Here is a 13,411-nt window from a genome sequence, read left to right as displayed (position 1 = left end):
AAGAAAAAGAAAGAAAAAAACAACCTAAGAAATGACCAAGGGTCACTGTAGTCAGGGGTACAGCACTCACCCGAGTCTCTCCAAGCGTGGAAAGAACAATGGCGGCAGCTGCTACAGCTCACAGGCAGGCAATATACCAGGAAACTTAGAAAACGAAAAATGGACTAAAATAATGCTCTTTATGAGAGTCTTGCCGACACCAAATATAGATCAGGAGTAGCTTTTCTCCACTCAGAGTTCAACGCCTCCTTTTCTGGGTCAGTTGCTGAATCTCCCTAGTCCCTGTCCATAGATGCTGGTATCCACGGTGACAGGGCCATACTGTCACGACTCATACAATCCATTGCTGCTCTTCCTGCAGCTCATCTCAGAGCAGGAAGTGAAGAGTTCAAAGGAAAAGGTACACAGGCCTGTCGGTCAGGGGAAGCTAACTGTATTGGACCTTAAAACTCATGAGCTCAGACACACTGGGACAAAACAGCCCGTTCCCTAGCTGTCCGGTATAAAGCAGTTCTGTCCCCTAGGCGTACAGCAGAATGCACAACTGAGCAATACATATTAAACTACAAAAAGGGACAAGCATGTTAGTATGTCACACCTAAGGGCTCCCAATTCCACATCGTTTCCAAAGTTGATGATGATCTTTCTTGCTATCCAGAGTCAGATTTTACAGCCAAAGTTTTGCGTTTACAATCATTTTTCTGCAGCAAACACCTGTTTATTAAATTTGGAGTGAAATGCTTTAGCAATGTGAAGATGAAATGTGTTAAATGATTCGAGAGAGGATAAATCAGGGGCAAAGGCTCAAACGAAAAGTGAAAATGGTATTTATTTAGCTTTTAGGAAATTAAATAACAAAACCCAGAATAAAGCAAAACAAAAACCATAACATGTCATATGATTGATCATGTCCAAGCACAATAGCTCTTATTAATGAATATAAAAAATAAAATTTACCGTTCATATTTGCTCTTTTCCCAACTTTTACTATATGGATATTTTTGGAAGCTTGAGCTAAGGGGGGAAAAAAATCCCAGAGCTACCCCAGTCCCTACCATGTGACTGAGATTACGGTCCCATAGGGAAACACGTTTCTATTCCTGGAGACCCCACAGCTAGATCCCTCGGAACTCTATAGATTGGCGCTTTCATGAGGAACACAGGCACTGTCTGTCAGAGCACGAGCCGACCTGGTCTGGCCCTTGGGTTTCCTAAGCTCTCCACAGGATAGACAACAGTTCTAAGCCGTCAGCATTCCTGGCAGCCCAGTCTACAGCCACTGCCATGGTCCTCAGGAGCAGCCTCCCAACTGCACCAGAACTGGGGTTAACAGAACTGTAGGTCAAACTCTGACCTGCACCCCTGGGAGCTGGAGGGCAGTCGGTATGGGAAGATCAGGAGTAGTGGCTGCTGACTCTCCTCAGTGAACCTTCAAGCAGTAACCAAGTGCTGACTGTACTTACCCACCAAAATACAACAAACTACAGCAAATGAGCAGGCCACACCAGACCAAGCCCCTCAAAACAGAGGCAGATTTAGTGAATGAAGGCCACTGCTGTGCTAATAACCCCAGTTCATCTAGGCCCTTTCCTGCTGCAAGAGGCACACTGGCCAGGGCAGAGAACAGAAGGAAGCAGGACTTCCAGCCAGGACAATGCCGCATGGAGTTGAAGTTGTGCAGAAGACCACAGCAGAGATGACAGCATCACTAGTATCTAGAGCTGCAGTGCTCGCCTGTGGGACCACGCTCCTGGAGCCTCTTAATGCATCTTAACAGCCGTTGCCCAGATGTCGTTGCTGGGGATCGGGGGAAGGACCCATCCTTGGGGAACGGAGTTGCCTTTAGGATGATCAGACGGCACCAGGTACTGATCCCAATCATGCCTTAATAAGAACATTACAGAACAATGTTTATTTCTGGTTTTCCCCAAGCAAGATATTCAGAAACTATATTTCACATCTAGGATACTGTTTTCAAATGACATATGTACTGACCTGCTACAAAACTGGGTTTCTAGGAAGTATGCCTAGGGTCACATTAATGTACACATTTAAGGAAAAACTTAAAAGTTTTCAAACTCTGTAAACAGTCAAACAGTGAATGTACAGTTGACACTTATCGTTTGCAGAATCTATATTTCTAATTTCTCTCTCTCTCTCTCTCTCTCTCTCTCTGAGACAGGGCTGGGCTGAGGCTGGCCTTGAACTCCTTATCCACCTGTCTCCACCTCCTAAGTGTTAGGGCTACAGGCATGAGCCACCACACTTGGGTACATTAACAAATTTAAATCATCCCATATGGCATTTTCATGGACAACCACAAATGCAGAGAAAGAAAGAAAAAATCTGTCACATTCTGCTTTCGTCTCTTCCGGCTCTATGGTACAAATCAGCGTCCTTTTCGTGGTCTGCTCTGTGCCATGTGGTCAGTTTTGTGCTTCTAGATTATAGACAGTTAGCCCTGATGCGATGCTTATAATCAACAGCATACATTAAATTATTGTCTTCAAACAGACACATGAAACAAGGTGGTGATCAGCTAATAAAAAAGTAAGACAGAGGCTGGAGAGATGGCTCAGCCGTTAAGAACACTGGCTGCTCTTCCAGAGGATCCAGGTTTGACCTCCAACATCCACATGGGAGCTCACGACTGTCTGTAACTCCAGTTCCATAGAATCTGATGCCTTCTTCTGGCCTCCACAGACAGCAGGCACACATATTGTACAGACATACATTCAGGCAAAATACCCAATCACATAAAATTAAAAAAAAAAAAAAGTCAAGACAGGAGGCTCAGCTGTCTCCTTTAGGAGCAATGTCCAGTATTCTGTGACTCAATATTCACAGTAACTTGAGTACACACCCCTGTCATCAATAATAGGTTTAAAGGCTAAAACTGTGTATCAGACAAAGTTAAAACTCTTCCTGAGGGGCTGGAGAGATGGCTCAGCGGTTAAGAGCACCAACTATTCTTCCAGAGGACCTGGGTTCAATTCCCAGCACCCACATGGTGGCTCACAACCATCTGTAATGAGATCTGGTGCCCTCTTCTGTATATGTAATCAATAAATAAATCTTAAAAAAAAAAAACAAAAAACTCTTCCTGAAAAATAAATTTGATATGCCAGAAAATTCCTTCCCAAGACTGAGAAACTACTGGAGTGTTGGAAGGAACTTCAGTTTCTTTCAAGCCGTTCTTTGAGACCCCTAGGTCCTAAGATGTTTTAGCCTAGAGACAACAAAATGCTTCTAGGTAACAAGTTTATACTGCCTGAGACATCTAATCATTTACTTCATTTTACCTACTGACTACTCAAAAGACTGCATGTGGGCAAGAGGCTTTTCTCAAAAGAGAATGAAGAGAACCAGGCCAGCTATGGTGATGCAGGCCTTTAATCCAGCACTGAGGTGGTGGCGGCAAGTGGATCTCTGAGTTCAAAGACAGCCTGGTCTACAGAGCAGTCACAGCCAAGTTTCTTAACCTGTTGAAATGGAGATACTGACTTCCAAGAATTAATGAGGACTTTTAAGATACAAGCGGCACCCTTGAAATTTGGCAACACTACACACTCAAAAGGACCTTTTTAAAAAAAGATGCAGCAACAGACCTCAACAGTGGAAGCATTTCATCAAGAGCTTGCTGCTACCCAAGACAAAGGGACTCAAGAGGCTGCCCTTCTGACCTTATCTGAATGAGCGCAGGCAGGGAGTGCTCGGCCTGGAGGTAATACTGGCGGAACGGCTGTAAGAGGTGAGCAAGTGGGAAGTCATCTGAAAGAGAAAGGCACACATGTCACCTTGCTTGCTGTTCAGAGTGCACGATTATGACAACAGGCTAACTTCATCTCCTCGGGAACCCTGACCTCCACCATGTAGTTGGGAATCTCAACTTGTAGTCAGGACTGCCTTTCAGCTCAAGCTGGGTTTCTCACAATAAAAGAACCATCAACTTAGATCTTTCCTCTGTCTCCACTGGCAAGGGTAAACTTACCCGGATCTCCAAATAACTTGGACTCAATTTCACGCTTCTGAAGTAAAAGTCTCTCTCTCTCTTTTCTCTGTTTCTTTTCTAATTCTCTTTTCCTCTCTTCCTCCTGTTCTCCTTCCAACATAACTCGGAGGGCTCTCTCTTCAGCTTCATACAGTTCAGAGCGCTTTTTAATGAGTTTTCTCAGCCGCTGAAGATGGTTCTCAAAAGTCTCATCCGCTGAGGCAGGAGGACAGACCCCTGTGCAAAAAGAAGTAAATGGAGGTTCCTTTACCTGTCCATTCCTAGGCAGTAAAAGAAGAGTAAGAAGAGCACCTATGCAGCACCTGCCTTGTGTTTACACACACTCCCTAAGACAGCAGGGCAACGACTGAGAAAACTGGTGACCACCTGCCACTTTCCAGGAGAGGCAGAAGGTCTGCACCTTCTCCGTCCATCTCTCCGACCTACTTAGTTTCTTTACTGATCCTTACTTTGACATCGTCTGGAAGTTTGTCTTTTGGCCCTCATACCATTCTATAATCTCAAGGTCATTACAACTCATGCTACTTGCTGATGAACACCACATACCCACACCCACACCCACACCCACACCAGAGGAGGACATTAGCTGTCCTGTTCTATCACTCTTTGCCTTGTTCCCCTGAAACAGGGACTCTCACTGAACCTGGAGCTAGGTCGGCACCTAGCAGCCCCTGCCATCCTCCTGAGTACAACCCTGCACTGGGACAAAGGCATGAGTAACTACATCTGTGTAGACCACAAGTTCCTGAAACTTGACCAGTCAACTCAAGACTGTTCTCCCTGTTTGTCTCAGTAGGAGTGACACCATCATTTGTGCAGCAGACCAGGTTAGAACCGTGAAATCACCATAAAACAAAGAGAAGGGAGAGGTGTTTGATTTTTCGTAAGAGAGCTTCAAACAGCAACTACTAATCTTCCCTCTTACATACAACTGCCCTGAAAGAACCAGTGAGAGCACAGGATTCTGAATACACTGGAAGCTGACTTGTAGAAAGCAATCCGTTAGTGAATGAGTCTGGCTCAATGCACAGCAGTTACACCCCAATAAAACCTTATTAAGGATCTAAAAGTTCTGTTTTCGTAGTATTTTTTTCTTTATCTAATTTTTTTGGGTTTTTTATTTGTTTGTTTGTTTGTTTGGTTTTTTTTGAAACAAGGTTTTTCTGTGTAGTCTTGGCTGTCCTGGAACTCACTCTGTAGACAGGCTGGCCTCGAACTCATAGAGATCCACCTGCCTCTGCCTCCCAAGTGCTGGGAGATTAAAGGAGTGCACCACCACTGCCTGGCATCTAAACTTTTTATTTTATGAGTAAGTATAGGCACATTCATGTCATGGCATGCATGTAAAGGTCACAGAATAACTTTCAAGAGTTGGTTCCCCCTTTCTATAGTGGGGCCCAAGGTTCAAATTCAGGACTTCAGGCTTGCCCAGCAAATGCTTTTATCTCCTGAGTCATCTTGCTGGCCCTGGTGTCCTATTTTAAACCACACAGGGGAAAGAAACTATTAGTCAGACTGGCATTTGGTAACTTGTACATGTTGTGATGCAATTTTCTACAGAAGTAAAACATGCCACTTGTAACTCTAATTCCAGGGTATCGACACCCTCTTCTGACCTCCACGGGTATTTACACACACATCATGCATACAGTCATACAAACACAATATTTAAAATAGATTAAAAAAAAAAAAAAAAAAAAAAAAAAAAAAAAAAAAAAAAAAAAAAACAAACCAGGGGGCTGGAGAGATGGCTCAGAGGTTAAGAGCACTGACTGCTCTTCCAGAGGTCCTGAGTTCAATTCCCAGCAACCACATGATGGCTCACAACCATCTGTGATGAGATCTGGTGCCCTCTTCTGGCCTGCAGACAGACATACATGCAGACAGAACATTGTATACTAAATAAATAAATCTAAAAAAAAAAAAAAAACCAAATTTCTGAGCTACTGCTGTGAAGACCAGTTACTCTAAAGAGTACAAATAATTAAGTTCCAAATGGTCTTCCTCCAAAAATATGTGCAAGCCAAGCATAGAGGCCCAGGCCACCTCTGTTGTGACCTCTACCACAGAGAAGCTGAGGCAGGACAACTGTCACAAGTTCAAAGCCAGCATGCGCAGCAGAGCTGAGATTCTATCTACAAGAAACAAAAGACAAGGGAAGGTAAGAAAAGGGAAACACTCCCACCATGCTATGTTACCCGGATGGGGAGGAACTAAGATGGAGGAGGAGGAAGAGGGAGAAGGAGGAGAAATGCAGACTGTCCTTACCTTTCCTTGCTGCGGCTTCTTTCCTCAGTTTCCTCAGTTTCTCTAAAGCACGCAGAATGTCCACCATTCTTTTAGTGTCCGATTGTTTTTTCCTTACTTCAGACAAGACCCCATCAGCAGCCGCTTTGAGTTCCTGCTCCTGAAGGGAAGAAGAGCCACAAGAACTTGTATTAGGAACCTCCTCACAGCAGATGAGCCCTCCCTGGAGGCAAGCTTCCAGAGGACCAGGCTGTCCACAACCGCTGAGTCTATGTTTCTATTTCCCAGACCTAGCATGCTACACTGGTTCAGTCAGGGCTTCTTTTCCTGGTTAACGAGACAACCATGTTGCCGCTTCGTTTGCCGAGACTGTCGTCCGGCCATCATCTCCCCCGCCCTCTCCCCCACGGGACCCAGGCTGACTTTGACTGAACTCCCTGTCCTCTTACCTCAGCCTCCCACTGACGTGATCCACCTCTCCCAGATGATCACACAGCCTTCTCCTCTTTTTGGTTTTGTTTTATTTCTAAGAGATGGTCTTACTCTGTCGCCCAGACTGGCTTCAAACTACAGCATCCACCTGCCTCAGCCTCCAGGTGCTGAGATCACAGATGTGAGCCACCACGCCCAGCTCCATAGAACCTTCTTAGAGGGGACCCTCTCCTCTCAGCAGCTTCAATACCTGCACTGCGTTCTTGTCTCAGTGTTTCCAGGTGTGGTCCAGGAGTGCCTGCATCCAATTTACCTTGTCAAGCTAAAGTTCTATTAAAAATGCAGATTAACAGACCTGATGAATCGGCTCCCAAGGAGGACAAGAAATGGATCTGGAAAAGCCTAGGACTCTACAACGTCTCAGAGAAACACTAAGTTTGTCCTCCTCTGCTCCCAAAGATCCCAGAGATCGCTTCTACAATCTCTCACACACTGGAGCTAGTCTTCCTGGGATCTGTCTTCATATCCTCATCTGCTTGCCTACTTCTCTCCCACCTGTCAAGCGAGTGTCTACAGTCCCACCATCACAGCCAGTGACGACACCTCTCCACTCTCCTGCTTGGAAAACCACGACTACCTGTAGCTGGTGCTTCACCTTAGCACTGCTCGAAGGCTCAGAGCTCAGTCATTCCGTTATCTAGGGTCTTCCGCCAATGAACTAGATATTCTCCCCTGGGCTCCTTCTACTACCTGTACTGACATGATCCCCTCAAGGCTCTAAGCAATCAAAGAAAAGCGATATTTTATTCCTCTCTAGCCCTGCTATCAGACACTAGGCCCAATACCTAATGGGCCCTTACTAAATGTTTGCTGAAGTGACTCTAATTTCATCAGATTAAAGTATTGCCTCCCTAGTGCTGACATTCCTGAGGGTACAATGCTAAAGTTTGCTATCAATATATTTCCCAGCAATGCTATACTGGTCTCTAGGACAGTGGTAGACACAGGGAAAAGGGAGATTGTACTGGCTAATTTCATGTCAACTTAAAACGAGCTGGCTAGAGTCCTTTGGGAAGAGGGACACTCAATTGAGTGTCCAATTGTGGGTGGTGCTACTGCTGTGGAATAATCCTTCTGTACACTGTGAATATGTATTACTCTCATTGGTTAATAAAAAGCTAACAGGCTGGTAGCTGGGCAGGAAGTTAGGTAGGAAAGCCAAATTGAGAATGATGGGAAGGAGGGCAGAGTCAGGAGAGACGGCAGCCAGTTGCTGAGCCAGCAGGACATATAAAAATGAGGGAACAAGCCATGAGCCATGTGGCAAAGCATAAATAGAAACATGGGTTAATTTAAGTGTAAGAGTTAGCTAGTAACAAGCCTGAGCTATCGACTGAGTATAATTCATATTCACCCTGAGTTGGTTATTTGGGACTGGGCTGTCAGTACAGGAAATTTCTGCCTATATGCTACCCATGGGCAGGTAGTCCTGGGATATATAAGAAGGCAGGCTGATCAAGCCCTGGAGAGTAAGTCAGTAAGCAACACTTCTCCACGGTTTCTGCATCAGCTCTTGCCTCCAGGTTCCAGCCCTGTTTGAATTCCTGTTCTGACTGCCTTTAATGATGGACTAGGATGTATAAGTGTAAGTGAAATAAACACTTTCCTCCCCAAGTAGCTTTTGGTAATGCATTTCATCACAGCAATAGAAATCCTAACTAAGACAAAAGTCTTAGCTGATTGCGGAGAGTAGAGAGGCAAAAGAACCCTTAGCACTGTCCCAACAAGACCCTGACAATGACACCAATAGACACGTTAGCATGGAAGGGGAAAGCCCCAAAAGCCTCAACCCTAGACAACTACAGGCAACTGGGGAATGCTCAGAGCAAGAGAAATGGTCTTCCCCAAGGACTAACAGCTCAATTCATTACCAATACCACGTGGTCATCCCTGAAATCATATACATACAAGTAACATTAAATGTACTGGTCAGGTTATATTTATGTATATATGTAACAATAAGTAAAGAAAGAGGCCATGAATTTGAAAGAGAACAAGGGAGGTGCATGGGAGAGGTCGGAGGAAATAAACGGAAAAGGGGAAATGATGTAATTATATTTTCAAAAATAAAAAAAAAATATATTCTAAAAAGGCAGCAGTGGGGCTGAAGAGACAGCCCAGCAGTTAAGAGCACTTGCTGCTCGTACAGAGGACCAAGGCTCAACTCTCAGCACCCATACAGTGGTTCACAATCATCTCTAACTTCAGTTCCAGGGGATCCGATGGCCTCATCTGACCTGCATGAGCACTAGGCACACATGAAGTGCACATACAAACATGCAGACAAAACACTCATATAAAAAATGAATAAATCGAAAATAATAATAACAATAACAACAGCATTCAAAGGTAATGAGGATGCCTTCAGCCAACACTTGGCAAATTTTTCTCCCTGGCTCTACTGAAGAACATGAGATAGATAAGCTCTGAAATCAGACAACCTAGACTTACGTCTGATGTGATACTGGTACAAACTTGTGTGACTGTTGTCAAGTTAACTGTTTTAAGTCTCAATCTATAAAATTAGGTAACGAATTTCTCAGGGTTGTATGTAGGACATTAGTGTAGTGTCCACTATAGACGTGGGTGCTGAACTGGGGAAGGCAAGCTAGAAAACAGGGCAGCAACCAGGGACACCAGTGTATTTGGGTTATGCACACTCTCCTCTTACAAGAAATAATGCCCCTGGCAGCCAAGCTCCTTTGCCTCTCCAAACAATGCACCTAGCAACCTCAGACCTCCATCTTTACATATACTCCTCCTCACTAAACAATGGAATAGGTTTCTTCTCCCCTAATGACCATTGAACTTGGACAGTTTCTATTCAAACATATTCCCAACACATCTTACTAGGAGGGCCCATACAGCTGGAACTGGTTTTTGGTGCATGCACAGTAAGGAAAAAGTTAAACCTGTGTCCAAGTAAACTTTTAGAGTAACCTACTTACCATCTTATGCCTATACACATGCGAAGTGCTTATGATTAAAATCAAATGCATCACGGGGAGGCACATATAGTAGAAAAGATCACAGGGCCTAATCTCTCAATCAAAATAGAGAACCATCTTCATTAGACACATTAGTAACCAAGTTCCTCCTCTATAACCCTACAAAACAAAGTGCCAAAAAACAAGCGGAGACTTTTGAGTATCTTCTCTCGTGTGGACCCTGTGGCTGCCAACCTTGACAGTGTATTCCTTCTAATCTGTACTTATTGCTTTGTTGTTTTTTTTTTTTGAATAAAGTTTTCTTGCTATTTTTGCAATTCTGTGTGAGTCCTTATTTCAATCATTTGAATAAGAGGTCAAGTACCTGGAAACACCTGGACAAGACAGACTCATACCACCCAATACACAGGGATTCACAGTTTCAAACTAATAAACACATGAATCCTAGGGGAAACTATTATTAATCTCACCAGCTAATTAGGCTATAAAGGTCTCGAGGTGTGGCCCAAGTCCTCTAAATTTGCATGCTTAGGGTACTATAAAACATAATACGGAGGTCAGTTAGTACTGAACATCAGTAAGTGGATCCAACTTTGAAGCAAGGGACAGGAGGTGTGCCCTCCCAGAAATGTACCAGCGTGAACTTGTCGTGTGTTTACGGAACTTCATAGTGTACATTCTTGTGTACCATACATCATCAAAACAGAATACAGAACAAAGAGGTGGTAAAGGCTAGCTTTCACGGATAAGCATCCAAGTTAACCAGCACGCAGATTCAGGTTCCAGTCACCACCGCTCCAACTGCATAGTAGTTCTCACCCGCTTCTTTTCCTCCACTTCCTGCACGCATTTCACCCTCCAGCGGTCAATCTCCTGCTCCCGTTCCGCGGCCTGCGCGGCCTCCGCCTCCCGCTCAGCCTCGCGTTCCCGGGCCCTCTCACGAAGCCACAACCGGCGGCGCCGGACCCTCTCCAGCCTCCGTCGCGCCTCGCCCACATAGGCGGCCTGGGCCAGCGGCTGCAGCCGCTCGGTTAGCTCCGCTCGCAATGGTACGGCCTGAGCGTGCAGCGAGGCCCAGGCCGCTCCGTCGGCCTCGGCCTCGCGCAGGGACTGCCCCAGGCTGCGTAGCCGCCGCACTAGGCGCAAAGCGGCGCGCAATCGCGCGCGCACCTCGCCCAGGCTAGGCCCGACGGGTGTGCGCGGGGGCCCGGGGCCGCCCGGCCGCCGGGGGTTCCCGAACACCGCCTCCAGCCACTGCCGGTCGCGCAGGCGCTGCAGGGACGCGTCCCCGAGCACGTCAGGCGGCGGCGGCGCCTCGGCCCAGCGCGGGCTCCAGGGCGGCCCAGGGCCTGGAGGCGGTGGCCGCGGACGCTCGCCGGCGTCGGGCCCGGGGAAGGGCCGGCACTGCGGCGGCGGAGGCGGCAGCGGCGGGGGCGGCACCGGAAAGAAGGAGCCGCCACTGCTACCGCCGCCGCCGCCGCGGGAGGCCTCGGCCGGGGCGCGGGGCTGCAGTGCCAGCGGAGGCTGGAGGAAGGGGGTGGATGCCCCCGGGAAAGGGCCGGGCCGCTGGGGAAGAGGCGGCGGGAAAGCCGGGGAGGGCAGCGGCGGGGGCGGACAGCCGAACGGAGCGGAAGGCGGTGGCTGCGGGGGCGGCGGCCCCTGGCGGCCCTGGACGAAGAAGGGTGGCAGGGCCATGTCGGTAGTGCAGCGGCCGCGAGCGGTGACAGTAATTCTGTGCACTTCTTTAGGCGAGTTCCGGGAGGAAGTGACGTTTTACAAACGCGCGACTCCCTGCTTCACTCGCCTCCCGGAAGTGCGTCGCACTGCGGTGCAGTGGTTTAGTCTTGAATTCACAAGTCCTGTCTTTTTTGAAAGTTCTGGGTGAGGGACTACAGAGACTCAGCCTGAGGCTTCGGCAAAGATCCGAGAGACAAGAAGGAATTAATTATAAGAGAGGAACACAGTCTGGATGGAAACAGCATGTGCTAGTAATTTGTAGAATGTCTGTTGGGGGTCTGAAAGAATGCCAGCGTGTGGAACACAGAAACACCAGGGAAACTTGGTGATCTTTGGGAGATGGACAGAAGTTTAGTGTCCACAGTGTCATATCGGGTTTTTTTGGTTGGTTGGTTGGTTGGTTGGTTGGGTTGTGGTTTTTTGGTTTGGTTTGGGTTGTTGCTTTTTGTTTTTTCAAGACACGGTTTCTCCGTGACTGTCCTAGAACTCACTTTGTAGACCAGGCTGGCCTCGAACTCGGAGGTCTGCATGCCTTTGCCTCCCTAGTGCTGGGATTAAAGACGTGAACCACCAACGCTCGGCTCCAGGTTGCCAACTCTTTTTTTTGTTTGTTTGTTTGTTTTTTGTTTTTCGAGACAGGGTTTCTCTGTATAGCTTTGCGCCTTTCCTGGAACTCACTTGGTAGCCCAGGCTGGCCTCGAACTCACAGAGATCCGCCTGGCTCTGCCTCCCGAGTGCTGGGATTAAAGGCGTGCGCCATCACCGCCCGGCTTGGTTGCCAACTCAAATGTTATGAATTTGCACGGGTCAGGGATCCCCAGCTGACTGGGCCAGGATATCCCATTAGAGCAGAGAGCCATGCTGGCATGTTGGGCAGATGCAGCCGTGGGCTGGCGGGCGACCCTCGCCATGTGGCATGCGCAGGGCCGCGGCTGCAGGCGACTGGACAGTCATTCAGGACCCAGACACTGCATCCGTGGGGAAATGGTTTATTATAATAGAGAGACAAAGAGAAAGATAGGAAAGAGGGAGAGAAGAAAGAGAAAAAAGGGTACAGAAAGAGAGGGGGATGGAGGGTGCACACCTCGTGGGAGGAAAAGTGAGAGAGAAGGGGAGGATTTTTTCCTTAAAATGGGGCTTTTATGTCAGGACGCAAGGGAGGCACCAAGGGGCAGATTAGAAACTAACACTTAAGAACAATGAAAAACCAGTGGTTATAAGCCAGAGTTGTGAAGGGAAGTCCTTCCATTTTATTAGTTAAAAAATTAAACTTCTTTGAAATAATTTATGATTCATATTCAGCTGTAAGAAACAATACAAAGTGCTTCTTTCTGCGTGTCCTTTATCCCAGTTTCCCCACCAGCAACGTCTTATAAAGCTGCAATGCGGGCTGGAGAGATGTCTCAGTGGTTAAGAGCACTGGCTGTTCTCCCAGAGGTCCTGAGTTCAATCCCCAGCAACCACATGGTGCCTCACAACCATCTGTAATGAGATCTGGCGCCCTCTTCTGGCCTGCAAGCATACATGTAGACAGAACACTGCCTACATAATAAACAAACAAATAAAGCCAGGAGGTGGTGGCACACGTCTCTAATCCCAGCACTGGGAGGCAGAGTCAGGCGGATCTCTGTGAGTTCGAGGTCCGCCTGGTTTACAGAGCGAGATCCAGGACAGGCACCAAAACTTAGAGTGGGGTACATGCCGCATGCCATGATGTGGAAGGAGGACCACTTGAGGGAGTAAGTTCTCTCCTTCCACCAAGGGGGTCCCCAGAAACAAACCTGGTTCATCAGACTTGGTATCAAGGACTTCTACCCTCTGAGCCATCCAAATTGTTTTTTAGAGTAGCCATACCTTTTTATTTTCACCAGCAATATGAGCAAATTTGATTTCTCTGCATTCTCATCCTTTCCTTTGAAGTATCTTTTCATATCTTTTGTATTTTCTAGTGGAATCTTCTGTTTATGTGTATGTG

General features: G+C 47.0%; 1 protein-coding gene across 1 annotated transcript; it reads right to left on the bottom strand.

The window, feature by feature from the left end:
* Nucleotides 1-811: 811 nt before the first annotated feature.
* On the bottom strand, nt 812-11,463 carry Pdcd7 (programmed cell death 7). The gene is made up of 5 exons (XM_052712424.1): nt 10,519-11,463; nt 6,281-6,419; nt 3,992-4,228; nt 3,684-3,771; nt 812-1,884 (listed from the first exon to the last, which is right to left on the bottom strand). Exons 1-5 carry the CDS (start codon nt 11,392-11,394, stop codon nt 1,761-1,763), a joined length of 1,464 nt encoding a protein of 487 aa, XP_052568384.1. The 5' UTR covers nt 11,395-11,463; the 3' UTR covers nt 812-1,760.
* Nucleotides 11,464-13,411: the final 1,948 nt, after the last annotated feature.

The sequence above is a fragment of the Peromyscus californicus genome, unplaced genomic scaffold (assembly GCF_007827085.1).
Source record: "Peromyscus californicus insignis strain IS unplaced genomic scaffold, ASM782708v3 Scaffold_11__1_contigs__length_118956290, whole genome shotgun sequence".
Lineage (NCBI taxonomy): Eukaryota > Metazoa > Chordata > Mammalia > Rodentia > Cricetidae > Peromyscus > Peromyscus californicus.
The sequence above is the reverse complement of the archived record's forward strand: the minus strand, read 5'-3'. Positions and strand labels throughout refer to the sequence as shown.